This window comes from Nematolebias whitei, chromosome 19 (assembly GCF_014905685.2).
Source record: "Nematolebias whitei isolate Nwh7 chromosome 19, NemWhi1, whole genome shotgun sequence".
NCBI classification, from domain to species: Eukaryota; Metazoa; Chordata; class Actinopteri; order Cyprinodontiformes; family Rivulidae; genus Nematolebias; species Nematolebias whitei.
Genome location: NC_056516.1, coordinates 31559505 through 31574225, shown reverse-complemented (window position 1 = coordinate 31574225; position 14721 = coordinate 31559505). Strand labels below are relative to the sequence as shown.

General features: G+C 42.0%; 2 protein-coding genes across 2 annotated transcripts; one reads left to right on the top strand and one right to left on the bottom strand.

Annotated features, from left to right (window-relative positions):
- Positions 1-3099: 3099 nt before the first annotated feature.
- rad21b (RAD21 cohesin complex component b) lies at positions 3100-12580 on the top strand. Its single transcript, XM_037693436.1, has 13 exons — positions 3100-3279; positions 5116-5245; positions 5355-5454; positions 6969-7075; positions 7152-7361; positions 7432-7554; positions 7646-7774; positions 7851-8074; positions 8141-8297; positions 9554-9699; positions 9768-9941; positions 10045-10125; positions 11937-12580. Exons 1-13 carry the CDS (start codon positions 3136-3138, stop codon positions 12126-12128), a joined length of 1917 nt encoding a protein of 638 aa, XP_037549364.1. The 5' UTR covers positions 3100-3135; the 3' UTR covers positions 12129-12580.
- A 294-nt stretch (positions 12581-12874) lies between these two features.
- utp23 (UTP23 small subunit processome component) lies at positions 12875-14505 on the bottom strand. The gene is made up of 3 exons (XM_037693212.1): positions 14163-14505; positions 13354-13528; positions 12875-13258 (listed from the first exon to the last, which is right to left on the bottom strand). The coding sequence occupies exons 1-3, from the start codon at positions 14348-14350 to the stop codon at positions 12875-12877; spliced, it is 747 nt and encodes a 248-aa protein (XP_037549140.1). The 5' UTR covers positions 14351-14505.
- Positions 14506-14721: the final 216 nt, after the last annotated feature.

Sequence of the window (14721 nt, the reverse complement as noted above, 5' to 3'; positions counted from 1 at the left end):
AGCTAAAATAAAAGAACACAAGCCACAATAATAGAACACAAGCTAAAGTAAAAGAACACAAGCTAAAATTAATAGAACACAATCTAAAATAATAGAATACAAGCTAAAACAACAGAATACTAGCTAAAAAAATTAGAATACAAGCTAAAATAATAGAACACAAGCCAAAGTTAATAGAAAACAAGCTAGAAGAATACAAGCTAAAAAGACAGAACACAAGCCACAATAATAGAACACAAGCTAAAACAGCAGAATACAAGCTAAAAAAGGCAGAACACAAATTAAAATAACACAAGCTAAAATTTAATTGAACCAAGCTAACATGACAGAACACAAGCTCAAATGGTACAAGCTAAAATTACCAAGGAAAAAGCAGCAGAACATGGGCCAAAAATTAAAAGCAGCAGAACAAAAGCAACCAACTGAAACCAAGGGAACAGCTGAGACCTAAAAGCAGAGGACACAAGCTAAAGCTGGAACAGAAGACAATTACTGTCCAATCATCCATCATCTTTTATCCACTTCTTTCTGGGTCACAGGGGTCACTGGTGCCCATATCCTAAAATTAGCTAAATAAATGCTAAAGTTAGCAAACAATATGTAGCTAAACATGCGGACGTTGGCGAAATAGTAACTAAATCATGCCAGCATTATCTAAACTGTGGCTAAATGTAGCGAAACAAATAGTAGCTAAATGCTAAAGATGCTAAAGCTAAAAGTGGCATAACAAAAAATAAATAAAGCAGGTTTCAAAGAGAACAATGAACTCCAGTTTAACAACATGCCAATTAAAAAGTGACAATTGATACTTTTAATTGGCATGCTGTTAAACAAACGCCTTAAGGTATTTAAATGGTTTAAATTAGCCTACACCTCAAGTGTTTGAAGGTGCTCCCATGCATATCAGTACTTTCATCGTGTCGTATCTGAGTTGTAAACAGGTAAATGTTGGTGCACAGGTGGAGCAGCAGCCTCTCATCTGCAGACAGAGGAGGACCGCAGACAAACACGACGCCATCTTTTTTTTTTTTTTTTTTTTTAACCGGGAGGAGAAGAGGACCGGCTGGGACCCGCAGCAGCGACAGCGCGGCCAAAACATCAATAAATACACGCGGGGAAAATATATTTATGTAAAACGCAAACGACGGCTACTCGGTGAGTCACGTTTTATGTGAAACGTTTCCTAAGCTCTGAACGGTGGTGTCGGTCCCTGCATCTTCACCTGTCGGGGCTCGTGCAGCATCAAACGGTCGGTGTAACAAATGTAACGGTGAAAGATGGCTGCCGCCGGTGAGCCCGGCTCTGTCGCTGGTTTTACTCCGGGACGCGACGTTTTCTTCTCATCAGCTGTTCCATCATTGTCCTGCGGCAGGTGCAGCACACCTGACCAAACGGCCTCGTTTCAGCTCTAACTGTTTCAGATTAAACTGGAAATTAAAAGAAATTAATTAATTTATTGTGCATGTGTGCAAGGTGTACAAAATGTTTACATGGGTGCTCTGCGTTAATGCAGGTTGGACAGACACATATTATTAGAGGGGCATGTTAATTAAAACTGGACAAATGATGAGTTTGTCTGAGAATCAATGGAATGGGGCCTCACTTGCAGTAATGAGGACGATGCTCCGGTCTGCCCTGGTGATAAATAACAGCTAAGCTGAAAGGGAGTGGGGTGGCTCAGCCTTAAAGAGAAGGTGAGGGGCTCCGTCATCCAGGGGGAGCTCGGAGTAGAGACGCTGCTCCTCTGTGTTGAAAAGAGTCAGCCAGTGGTGTAGACCAGGGGTTCCCAAACTTTTCCATGCCATGGCCCCCCCCAAACAGCATTAGCTTCTGGCTGAGGCCCCCCTCGCAAACCCACAAACAATGCTACAAAATACCTAAAGAAACTCAACTTTTAGAATGTTTTAACTTTTATTCACTATGTTCAATTAATTATTACAGCTGCTGAGCATAAAACTATTATTAACTAAGTTTTAAACGTATTCCCAATGAAAAAACAACAACTTTTCAACAAACAGTTGACCAGAAGAACAAAACAAAAGAAATCTAACCTCTCAAGCGTGTTTATCTGGAAATGACAGAAACAGATTGCGCTAGTGGGCAATTTTTATTATTATTACTATTTTTTTATTTTTGCTTTTTATTATCTTCTTCTTTCCAGCCTTCCGGGGGGCAGCCCCCAGGGGGCTGCAGCCCCCCACTTTGAAAAACACTGGTGTGTAGCCTACGTGATACCCGCTAGAAAACCTTGGGCATTTCCGTATACCCACATACTGGGTAGTGGGCGTGCATCATTGATACGCTGAAACATTAAAACGTTGGGGGGAAGCGCGTCCTAAACGCCCTCAGAGCACAGCGGTGGAGTCAGCTGAAGTTCAAGCATCTGATTAGACCTCCTGGACGCCTTTGGGAGTAGACTCTGGGATCCTGGTTCTAAAGTTCTAGACCAATACTGGGAGGGATTTCAGCTGGTTTTTGGTTGTCGAGTGTAGTGGGGCCTGCCTCGCTCTAATTTAATTCTACACATTTGCATACAGCTGAGTGTCGCCTTGATGTGGACAGATCGTCACAGCAAGGCTGCACACTCCTCTGATGTCACTGTTTGGGCGCCACACGACAGTCGAGGTCATGGTGGGCCGGGTGCTCGGAGGATATTTAGTCATGCACAAGATAAAACTGAGCTAGTGAAGTTAAATGAGGCTTATGTTATTTAAAAATATCTGGATAGAAGCAAGTCAGTGTGGCTGTAGAAGATTGCGGTTTTAAAGCCGTCACTGTCCTCGTTGGTCGTGGAAGTTCCAGACAAGCTGCTGTGACAGCATCGCCTCAAAGCAGCTTGTCTGGAACTTCGGCTGGAAACGAGTCACTCAATGGAAAGCCTGTGAAACCTGCGCTGAGTCGACCCTAGTAGGGCTGAGTCGTGCCTATGTGTAAAGGACTTGAGTCTTCTCTCTGGTCTAGTCACGCCTTGATAATGAATCCAAGCAAAACTTATAATGAAATGGTTACACTCAGCTCCGAGTTGTACTCTGACCTACCACACAGTTCTGATACGATCTTTGTGGTTTTGTTTGCGTCTCTTCAGGCCGACTCCCCCCCACCCCCTTCCCCTTGTGCTGAGAAGACGTCGATACGATGTTTTACGCCCACTTCGTCCTCAGCAAACGGGGGCCGCTGGCCAAAATCTGGCTGGCGGCCCACTGGGACAAGAAGCTGACCAAGGCCCACGTGTTTGAGTGCAACCTGGAGAGCAGCGTGGAGAGCATCATCTCACCAAAGGTACTTCATCTCTGGCTAGTTTTGGTACTTATTAAAAGTACAGTAGTCCCTTGATACTTCGCGGTTCGACATTCGCTCTTTCGCGGGTTTTCAATGTAAGATTGTACATGACACACGATTGTCAACTTTAATATTACTCACATGATTGGGATGGTACGGGATAAAAAGTTAACGGGAGCAGAAAAAAATACTTCCGACAGGCGCCGCCATTTTGTCATTGTCTTTCAGTAAGCCTACACTGTAACGAAAGTCCAAAGAACTACACGGCCCAGAAGCCAACAGTGCTTCCAACCGCTGCTTTCTGCCGAAATTCATATTACAGCAATGGAAGGAGCAAACACTAGCAGAGAAACTGATGTGGTTAAAATAGTTTTGTAACGCAAAAACATAATCTATCTATTAAGTTCACAGAACTGGCAGGAAAGTTGCAAATAATCCTGAAGCTGAACTCATCCTTCAAGTTGTATCTTCATTGGTGAGCGTCCATATAAAATGTTGTAGTACTGTGCAGTACATATACATATGGTGTTAAAATATAGGTTTAAGAGTTTAGAACTAGGCCCATCACGATAACAAATTTTGCTGGGCGATAAATTGTCTCAGAAATTATTGCGATAAACGATAATATTGTTTGAAATTTGACAATAATTAGTAATTATTGTCAAATTTAAAAAGAAATGTTGGTTAATTTGTTTTGTGTGTAGTAGCTTTTTTGACCACCGGATGGCAGTATAAGACTGTTTGAACCGAAAAGATGGATAGTGAGGGAGCAAGCAGCGTGTCTCTTTAAGAAAAATGGGAGGGAGGCCTCTTGTGACATCCGCTGTCTCTCTTCCCTTTGTTTCGGTTCTCAAAATGGCGGACGCTCTGTGTGGTTTGAGCTCTTTAGCATAGCATTTTTCACACAAAGCTTTTAATAACAAATCAGTAAACAATTCTCAGCTTCTTTTTGCAGAGAAAAACAACTTTTTACACAAAGGCACAAGTTTCAACCGTGAATTTTGGAGCTTCGACAAGAGGGAGGTTTTTTCCCCCGAGGTCGGCCTGTTAGCTTAGCTCTTAGCTTAGCTTCTCAGCTTAGCTGCTTTTACCGATACAAAAATGTGATTTTGGACGGTTAAAAGAGATTTTTAAGAGAAAGGGAGGGGTCAGTGATGAGCACTGGAGTTGAGCCTTTTCTCATCCAGTGTCTTCAGTAGAAAGAGAGACATGAAGAAACGATGAAGCCGGTAAATGAAAACGAGGTCGATAATTTTCATTTATCATGTGATTAATTGAATTGTTTATCGCGACAGGAGATATATATATACAGTATACAGTAGTCCCTCGCGTCTTTGCGGTTTGTTTATAGCAGACTGGCTCTATCGCAGTTTTTCAAAATAAGATTGGACACGACACAACTGGCTGATCGATGGATGAGCTGCACGATCATCTGTTCTCCGTGCACAGTGGTGAAGAGGGCATGGCCAAGAGCACTTGCATGCGGCAAAGGGCAGAGGAGACAGAGAGCTGAAATCATGACATTCTGTGCTCTTTTAGAGCTTTAGAGTGTAGAAACTACTACTTACTATTTGTACTACTATTCCTACTTTGCGGTTTTTCATTTATCGCAGGGCTTCAGGTACGGATCCCCCGCGATAAACAAGGGACTACTGTATACATATACTAAAATAACTATAGCGTTCCTACTCAGCGGGTTTTTTCACGTATCGCGGTGGTGTCTGGAACAACCCCTTCGATAATCGAGGTACTACTGTACCTGTTGATAGAGCTGACAGGAAAGCTGTGTAACACGCCACAGACTTTCAAAGCACATTTCTGTCATGGGATCTTTAGGTGAAAATGGCGTTACGGACATCAGGTCATCTGCTGCTGGGGGTGGTGAGAATCTACCACAGGAAGGCCAAGTACCTGCTGGCAGACTGTAACGAGGCCTTCATCAAGATTAAGATGGCGTTTCGACCAGGTTGGAAACATAAATCAATATTAGAGGGTTTTGTTTTTCCTCCAGGCTTTTAGGCTCTTCCTCACTAGATGTTAGAAGTAAAACAGTTTTTCTGTGTCGTGGTTTTTAGGTGTGGTGGATCTTCCAGAGGAGAACAGAGAAGCAGCTTACAACGCCATCACCCTGCCAGAGGAGTTCCATGACTTTGACCAGCCGCTGCCAGATTTAGAGTGAGGCCTTGTTGTCAGCACCGAGCTGTTGTTGATTAAAACGAGCTTTTCCTGCCGGCTTAGAGGGTCCAGGTCGTTCTCAGCAGGAAAATAATTCAATTATTGAATTGTTAATGACCCAAACAAGTGAAAAAAGTGTGTGGATCAGCTGCTGAGAGCTGAAATGTCGGAATAAAAGCTGAAACATTTGACGGTTGAATGGCTGGAACATCAGCTAAATGAGCAGAAATGAACCTGAAATTAGAAAAACTGTATCAAAAACTAAAACAAGCGGAAAATGTTGTTAACAGTTAAAAATTGCAAAACTGAAACTTAAAGCTAAAATCAGCTAATCCGTAGGTGTAGGCTAAAATGGGCAAAACAGTAGCTAAAAGCCAAGATCAAAGAAACAGACAATATAGAAGCTGATCTAACATTAACTTAACAGTAACAAAAAATTAGAACGGTAGCTAAAAGGTAAAATTTTGCTAAATTGCAGCTATAAGCTAAAATTTGCAAATTTCTAGCTAAAAGCTAAAGCTAACAAAGGAGCAGCAAAGAACTAAAATAAGCAAAACAGTAGCTATAAGCCAAAACCAGAGTAACAGAAACAAAATGAGCTAAAAGCTAAATTTTACCTTACAGTTGCTCAAAGATAGAATCAGCAAACCAATAGCTAAAAGGTAAAATTAGCTAAACTTCAGTTAAAATCTAAAATTAGCAAAACTGTCACAAAAAACTAAAGCTGAAGAAAACACTTAACAGTAGCTACAAGCTAAATCAGGACATAATAGCAAAATTTTACTAACCTGTAGCTAAAAGGCTAAAGAGCTAAATCTTATCTTAAAGCTAGAAATTTGCTAATTCACAGCTAAAATTAACCTACAAGTTACAATAACAAAACTGAGCAATCTAAATGCGCAAAACATTAACTACAAGCTAAAATCTGTAAAACAGTAACTAAAAGCTTCAACTTGCTAAGCTGTAATCAAGAGTGAAAATGAGCTAAACTAGAGCTAAAAGCTACAACAGGCTAAACCCTAGCGAAAGATAAAGGTCTGCTATTCACTGCGACAAAAGCTCAAATTAACACTTGTGTAAAGTATATTTGGCAAACAGGAGCTAAAAACTAAAATGAATACAACAGTAGCTAAAAGCTCAAACTTGCTAAATAGTATCTAAATGCTAATATTAGAAAAACAGTAGCTAAAACCTGGAACAGCATTGGTGGAATGTCGCTAAAAGAAGCATAAGAAGACAAAGTTAGAGCAGGTCTGCTGAAGTAGAATAAAGTTTTAAGGAATCAAAGTGAACTCATGTATTTGTATGGTGGTGGTGGAGAGTCTTTGTAAACAGGTAAATTTACTGAGAAGTATAAAAGTTACAGAAACCAAAAGTCCATGGAGCTGAACTTTCTGATTGTTGTAAGGGTAAAACAGCCGAACGTACGCAGAGGTAGTTTACTGGAAACAGTTCAGGCTGTTTCTGTCTGTTTGGCTCAAACTGGGGTTGATGGTGTGACGTGGTTTGAACAGCGACATCGATGTGGCCCAGCAGTTCAACTTAAATCAGAGCAGAGCCGAAGAAATCACCATGAGAGAGGAGGTGGGCAACCTCAACCTGCTGCAGGACAACGACTTCGGTGAGCGTCTTACACGGCTCATTTATTCTGTCCAAGTCTGTCACTCCTGAGCGTTTTGAGACGTTCTGACCTGCAGCCGACTTCGGGATGGACGACCGGGAGATGATGCGGGAGGAGAGTGCGTTCGAGGTGGACATCATGGGATCATCGGCGTCCAACCTCCTGCTGGAGGCGGAGGGCGGAGCCAATCAGATGGCCGACAAGTCCAACCACCTGGAGTATGACGACCAGTACAAGGACGACTTCGGAGACAACCCGATGGAGAGCAACGAGGGAGGAATGCTGGGTAAGAACCACCGTGTCATTTTTTAAACATTTAAAGCGTTTCAGGTTCAACGGGTTTTGTTTCGGCGTAGTGGACAAGCTGCTGAGTAACGAGGATGGAGGCGGCATATTTGACGACCCTCCCGCCATCACAGAGAGCGTGATGATGCCTCAGGACCACGGTGACGATGAGGATGACTTTGATGCTCTCTCAGGTCGGTTCCACAGACTCCTCGCTCAAACTAAAGCCCTGAACCCACTCTGCATGTTTTAACGATATGAACCGGTATGTCTGTGTGGTGTCAGCTGGAGCCCCAGATAGTCCTGACTCTGGCCCGACGGAGCAGCTGCCCGCCATGACGGACCAGCAGGAGCAAACTGCTCCGGTTCACAACGAGGAGGAAACCTTCGCCCTCGAGCCAATTGACATCACAGGTGATAAAGCTTCAAATTATATTTAACGTGGTGGAGACCAACAGGAGGCGCTGAAACTAGCTCACGTCCGTTGCAGTGAAGGAGACGAAGGCGAAGCGTAAACGGAAGCTGATCGTCGACAGTGTGAAGGAGCTGGACAGTAAAACTATCCGCGCGCAGCTTTCAGACTACTCCGACATCGTCACGACCCTGGATTTGGCTCCGCCCACCAAGAAACTGATGATGTGGAAGGAGACGGGAGGAGTCGAGAAGCTCTTCTCGCTCCCAGCTCAGCCTCTCTGGAACTCTCGGCTGCTGAAGGTAACGCCGAAAGAAAAACAACAAGTCCCGATGACTGGTGGAAACTCACAGTCTTCTTCGCTCTAGATGTTTACGAGATGCTTGACCCCGCTGGTGCCGGACGAGCTGAGGAAGAGGAGGAAAGGTGGGGAGGCCGACAGTCTGGATGAGTTTCTGAAGGATCTGGAGAACCAGGAGGTGCCGAGGGAGGAAGCGGCAGGTCACCAGCAGAGAGACATCACTGGTAGGAAGTGGCTTCTTCTGGTCAGTCCTGGCGCAGAACTCGTGATCTAATAGTGTGAGTGTTTGTGAAGCATTCACACTATTGTGATTCATTTCTCTTCCGTACGTTTTTCAGCGCGATTCTCGTTCCGCAGTTTTTGTGCCATTTCAACAAATCATAAATCAAAATGTTCAGCTCTTTCAGGACAATCCTGCTATAACGTTTGGTATTGTTGCAACTTCAGCTTTTTGAAATATTTCTGCCACTTTTTGTCTCATAAAAAATGAATTGAGCTCATTTGAATTTGACATCTTTCAAATCTTTAGATCTGTTTAAAACCTTTTACTGCTCCTTTCACATTTGGTTCTGCTTCAGCTTCTTTCAACGTCCTTGTGCAAATTTAAACCTTTTTCATCTAATTTCAGCTCCTTTCAGCTGTTTTGTGCTCCTTTTAAATTCATTTTGCTAACTACAACATTTTTGTTTTTCTTTTAACTTCTTTCTGCTAATTCCAGCTTGTTATGCTCCTTTCAGATTATTTCTGCAAGTTTCAGCTTTTACTATTTCAGCTACTATTTAACTGTTTTATGCTAATTTTAGCTTTTTCAGCTAATTCCACATTGTTTGCACACATTTAAACTTTTTCAGTCTAACTCAGCAAACATGCTCTCTGCACTTCCTTCTGGTAATTTAAGCTTCTTTCTGCTTTTTAGCTACTTTTCAGCCGTTTTTTTGCTAATTTCATTTTTTTTTTTTTAGATAATTTCCACTCTTTTGTGCTCATTTCTGATTCTTTCAGCCTAATTCAGCACAGTTGTGATCTCTCCACTTCCTTCTGCCAATTTAAGCTTCTTTCTGCTTTTTAGCTACTATTCAGCTGTTTTTTTTGTGTTCAATTTTCTGCTTTTTTCATGTATTTTTTTCCACTTTTTTGTGCTCATTTCTGCTTCTTTAAGCCTAATTGGGCACAACTGTGCTCTCCTTCTGCTAATTTAGGCTCTGATTTTTCAGCTAGTTTTCAGCAAAAAAAATGTTCTCATTTCAGCTTATTTTCTTGCTAAACAACAATTTGTTGTGCTCATTTCTATTTATTTAACCCTAAATCAGCAAATGTGTGTTCTTTATCCTTTCTTCTGCTAACTTAGGCTTGTTCTTCCAGTTCAGCTACATTTCAGCATGTTTTTAGCTAATTTCAGCCGTTTTTCAGAAATCAGCATTCACACTGCATTTTCACAGGAAATGCATTTTCTGTAGTTCTGACTGATTTTGTCCTGCAGATCAGACCGTCATGGAGGAGGCCAACGCTCTGCAGCCTTCAGCGGTGGAAGGCAGCAGGTCAACGCTGGACGAGTCCGCCATGCTGCCGCCGTCCTCACAGGGAGGCCTGAAGAGGAAGTCTCCGGAGGCGGAGCCAGCCCTCCCTGTAAGTCCAGCTGTCCAATTTTTGTGTTTTTATGATCTGCTGTCTGAGCGCCGTCCTCCTCCTTCCAGGTAGGAGCTCTGGACGAACAGCAGCAGCAGAGCGCAGCTGCCTCCCAGCAGCTCGAGGCGTCCACCGTGAGTCTGGCCCCGGAGGACACCACCGCCACCATCAACCAGCTGATAGAGCTGGACTTACTCGCCGACAAGGACAAGAAGAAAACCGACGAGGACTCTGAGGAAGAGGTGAGAGAGAGATCAGCTCCTGCGTTCTTATTTCATCTCATTATCGGGGGAGTTTAACAAAGAGGAGCCACTGGAACGTTCCCACAAGTCTCTAATTTTACAGGAGGAGGAGGTGCAGGGAGACCAGGATCAGGAGGAGAGGAGGTGGAACAAACGAACCCAGCAGATGCTTCATGGCCTACAGGTACGGTACATTATAACTTGTATAAACTTTGTAAAAAAAACAGTTTAACTTTGAATTAAGACTAGGGATTATAATCTAAAACTACCAAACTGTAGCTGTAATTTAGAGCTTCGTTACAATAAAAAATGATTTCACAAAAGCTTTAAAATTTGCTGCTAATCGTTGAATTGATGGTAAATTTAACTCTAATGCATAAAATGGTGATTTGGTTTGTGATTTAATCTTTTAGGTTCTTTCATGCAGATCAACAAATTGTGTTTATTGGGTATATAATCCACCTCCATCTCAAATATTATTGTATAGTTTTTAAGCTGAATAAAAGTGCTCTAATATTTTGAAAGGTAATTTTAAGGTTTGTGGTAAAAGGTTTCTTTAATGTTGCTAAAATGTTCAGACTTGGTTAAAAACTATGTTTATTAATCTGAACAGGGGCCCTGGGATCACATTTGTTTTATAATTTACAAATTTTAATTAAAAAATACAAATGTTTGTAGTTTGGGATGAGATTCTGCTCATCTGAGAGCAAAGAAACTTGAATTATTACCCCCTAAACAATATTTGCATATTGCTTAATAATGATTTTATTATAGGTTATTACAACCTAATGCATTGTTTTTAGATATTTTAGTTTTAAAGCACAGTTATAAATAAGAGGCAGAAGAAGCACTCAGGACAAATTTTAACATTTTTGTCTTTTGCATTTAAAATCAAGGCTGAAACTTAAACGTAATCACACCAAAATATTTAAATTTAATTCAAATTTAGAGTCAGTTCAAACACCACAGGCTGTTTTATTTATAGTTATTCATAAAGTAATCGTGCCTCTCTGCTGTTTGTAAGACTGAGAACTGGAGAAGCTCTTAACGGGATTGAGTTAAATCACTTTAGGCTGCATATATTTCACCTGCAGACATGCTAACGCTTAGACCCTATTTACACGACAACGATCCACTGAAAACGAAACTTTTCTTCCCATTTCTATTTACACATTTATAAGAAAACATTCTAATTACAATTTCTGTTTTTATTTTCGTGTAAACGGGCCAAACCGTTTAAAAACAGCGATACTTTGAAAACAGACAGGTGTTGCTCCTCTGGCAGACAAACGGAGACTCGCTGGTTTATCCTCACGAGAAAACGTTTAAACAAGCCATGACGGGGTTGTTTATTGTACATAAAAGTTGGGGGATAATCTACAATACCTACACAATACAATACCAATATGCTAATCTAATAAATGTGCGCGAGATTCAACGATGCATGAACTGTTTTTTGAATGCAGCCATTTTCAGACTTCCTTCATGCTCCAAAGATGATGATGCGTTCAAGGCTGAAGGAAAGCTGGGACATCTGGCTTTCACCAAATTTACTGGGTTATTAGAAACAACACATTTCAAACGCACAACTTTTATATTAAAACACCGGATTCCAAAAATATTAACTTTGTGGACTGAACAGCTGAAATAAACTACTTAAAACGAGTAGTTTAGACTTCTGCTGGACAAACGCCCTAAAATGTTGAGCGCTGCAGCGCCCTCTTGTGGCAGCGCACTTCTACCTGGGTATGATGGAGAGACATCCACCTCACTAAAGCAGTGGCGCCCAATCGTGGCCCTCGAGGGCCACCATCCTGCATGTTTTAGTTGTTCCCCTGCAGTCCGGTTATTCAGAGTGTCAAAGCAGAGAAACATCTAAAACATGAAGGACGGTGGCCCACGAGGGCCAGGATTGAGCACCGCTTCTCTAAAGTGTGAGTTTAACGTGACGCATGAAATGCTGACACCCTCCCCCCGTGTCTCACCCCTCCACAGAGAGTCATGGCCAAAACCGGCGCCCAGTCGGTCAGCCTGCTGGACCTGTGCAGGACCAACAACAGGAAGCAGGCGGCTGCCAAGTTCTACAGCTTCCTGGTTCTGAAGAAGCAGCAGGCGGTGGAGCTGACCCAGGAGGAGCCCTACAGCGACATCATAGCTACACCCGGGCCTCGTTTCCACGTCATCTGAAGCAGACACTGGCCAACAGCTCCGGGGCTTCGTTCACTAAAACGCTCTGGACTTGAATTCATGACGATTTATTTATTTACAGGAAAGAAGATCCGAGTTATTCAGAAAACAACTCATTTATCCTATAATCCAGATATTGTTACAGAACGGGACTACCTGCATGCTGTCTTGTGCACTTTCTCTAGAAATCTTTTTATTTCAGCACTTTCCCTCTGAAGGGTCGATCTAGATGGAATATAGTTGATACAAAACAAAGTGCAGCTTTATCTGATTAATCAGGCAGACGTGGAGGATCAGCTCTGTGTTGTTTGTTGTTGTAACGCGCAGTATTGCAACAAAATGTTTTCTATATGAAGGAAGATTTATTATCCTAAAGATTAACTCGAAGATGACGTGAAGTCTGAGTGTTTTGTATCTGGTTGTGTTAAGAAAATAATAACCGACTGAATTCATCACAAAGTCTTTGTTTCCCTCGTTTCCTCTGGTGCGTCGTCTTTTTATTGTCATTCCAGAAATGTTGATCAGATTTTTTTCATTTTGCTTAAGAGCAAAGCGTCTCGATGTTTTTAAAACTTTTTCTAAGTTAAAAAAAACAACTAAACCCTACAACGAATGTTTCAAACAGAAACTCTTGATTTATTGTCTGAAAGACGAATGAATGCAGAGTTAGGATTCTTTAATCCAGGAAGCTCCTGTATAAGTTATAAAATACAGTTTTAAGAAGAAGTCTGTGTCTTTCTGTCACGTCACGTGTTAGGAGCTGGAGGGGCGGCCATGTTGTCTCCTGCTGCTTTCAGTCTCTTCTGTCGGCTTCTCTTCTCCCCTGGCTCCGCCTTCTTCAGCGGCGGCGTCGGAAGTCCCTTCTTCTTCTTCTTCAGGCAGCTCAGAGGGTTGGGGTTGCTCTGTTTCCTCTTCCTCTTCTTCCCCCGCCTCTCTCCATCCTTGGAGCGGATGCCCTGCTCCTCCTTCAGGCTGCGGATGCTCTGCTGCTGGGCGGGGGTCAGCAGTTGGACAGCGTGGACGTGGTCGAGGGACGCCTGGCTGGGTTTGTCCAGCACGATGGTGTTGAGGACGATGTAGAGCAGAGGAACACCCGGGATCTTCTTCAGACCGGCTGTCACTGCGTGGTCCTGCAGACACGAGCTGTATTTAGAGCTGCGGTGCTTTAAGAAGTATTTTTAATTCTGAACTGCTGGTGTAACGACAACATCCTGTCGGTGTTTACCTGCGTAGCCACAAAGTAGTGCTGCGGGTTCGTGTCCTCCAGCATGGAGAGCAGGCACTCTGAAGCAGGAACCGGGTTCTTGAAATGGGAACAGTTCCTCACCTGGAACCTCTGCAGGATGATTTTAGCTCCGTACAGATCCTTTCCAAGAGTCTCCAGCTCCTTCAGAGCACAGCTGAGGACAAACGAAGACGTGAAACAGATCGAAGAGGAGAAAACACAAAACAGCTAAAAAAAAAGGCTGCATTAAAATACAGAGCGGAATGATTCTGTTAAATAATCTGCTGAAGCCGAGACGTTAAAGTTAAAAGGAAAATACTGGTTCAAAAATAAATGGAGCAAAAGAGTAGCTAAAAGCTAAAAAGAGCTAACTAAAAGGAACAAAACTATCAGAAATTCAAAACTAAAAATAGGATAAAGAAAGCTAAAAGTAGCAAAACATTAATTAAAATTTAAAACTCAAAAGGCTAGCTAAAATGTGTAGAAAACACATTAAAAGGAAAAAGGCAGACAGAAGCTGAAAGTAGCAAGAAGCTAACTAAAAACTACAAGTAGCAAAAGCTAAAAGCCTCCAAAGGTTAGCCAAAAGTAGCTAAATGTTATATAAAAGCTAAAAGGCTAAGTTATAAAAAAAAGGAGGAGCTAAAAGTAGCAAATAATTGAGCTATAAATTAAATGTGGCTAATGCAGATTTCAAAGACTGGGAAATTAGAATCGAAGAAATCTCTTAACTATTTATATTGGGGAAATATTTGTAAATAGAGTTAAATAGATATTAACAGCATGGAAACGTAGTTAAACGGACTCACTTCGTGGTGCACAGCAAGACCTCCCCCATCAAATATTTGGGCATCTGCTCCTTGATCTGAATCTTGTTCTTCAAGGCCATCTGACAAAAAGTTCCGTCGACCAGAATCTGAAAGGGCTGCCTGAAGCTGAAGTTGTATTTGTAGAAGCTGATGGTTTTCTTGGCGTGTTTCTGCCGTTTAATCTTCATGTCGGTCGCTTTGCTTCGTTTACTCTGAAAACGGAAAACGTAAAAAACAAAACAAAAACAAAAAACGCTTATATTTGTAACAAATATATAAAGTTCACAGCCAGGTTATTTATTTCGAACGCTTGCTAAGAGCGCACACGTTTTCGGTGCATACATGTAATGACACCGGGTGGAAACACACAAACGTTACAAGCGTTCCGGTGTGGAGAATTCCACCCATACATATTATAATAATGCCTTTATAAATTATATCTGTGATTCCACCATCCAGAATCTTGATCATCGATAGTTATAATAAACAAATCTACATGTTTTATAGGCTTCAACAGAGCAGGTGACTAAGCCTGCAAAATGTTGTGTTTCTTAATAAA

Excerpts from the sequence above, each read along its gene's own strand:
- rad21b (XM_037693436.1), top strand. The coding sequence starts at position 3,136 with ATGTTTTACGCCCACTTCGTCCTCAGCAAACGGGGGCCGCTGGCCAAA. Across the intron at positions 7,076-7,151 it reads GCTGCAGGACAACGACTTCG|CCGACTTCGGGATGGACGAC; the intron begins GTGAGCGTCTTA and ends TCTGACCTGCAG. Across the intron at positions 7,555-7,645 it reads TGACTTTGATGCTCTCTCAG|CTGGAGCCCCAGATAGTCCT; the intron begins GTCGGTTCCACA and ends GTGTGGTGTCAG.
- utp23 (XM_037693212.1), bottom strand. The coding sequence starts at position 14,350 with ATGAAGATTAAACGGCAGAAACACGCCAAGAAAACCATCAGCTTCTAC. Across the intron at positions 13,529-14,162 it reads GTCTTGCTGTGCACCACGAA|CTGTGCTCTGAAGGAGCTGG; the intron begins GTGAGTCCGTTT and ends GTTTGTCCTCAG. Across the intron at positions 13,259-13,353 it reads ACTACTTTGTGGCTACGCAG|GACCACGCAGTGACAGCCGG; the intron begins GTAAACACCGAC and ends TCGTGTCTGCAG.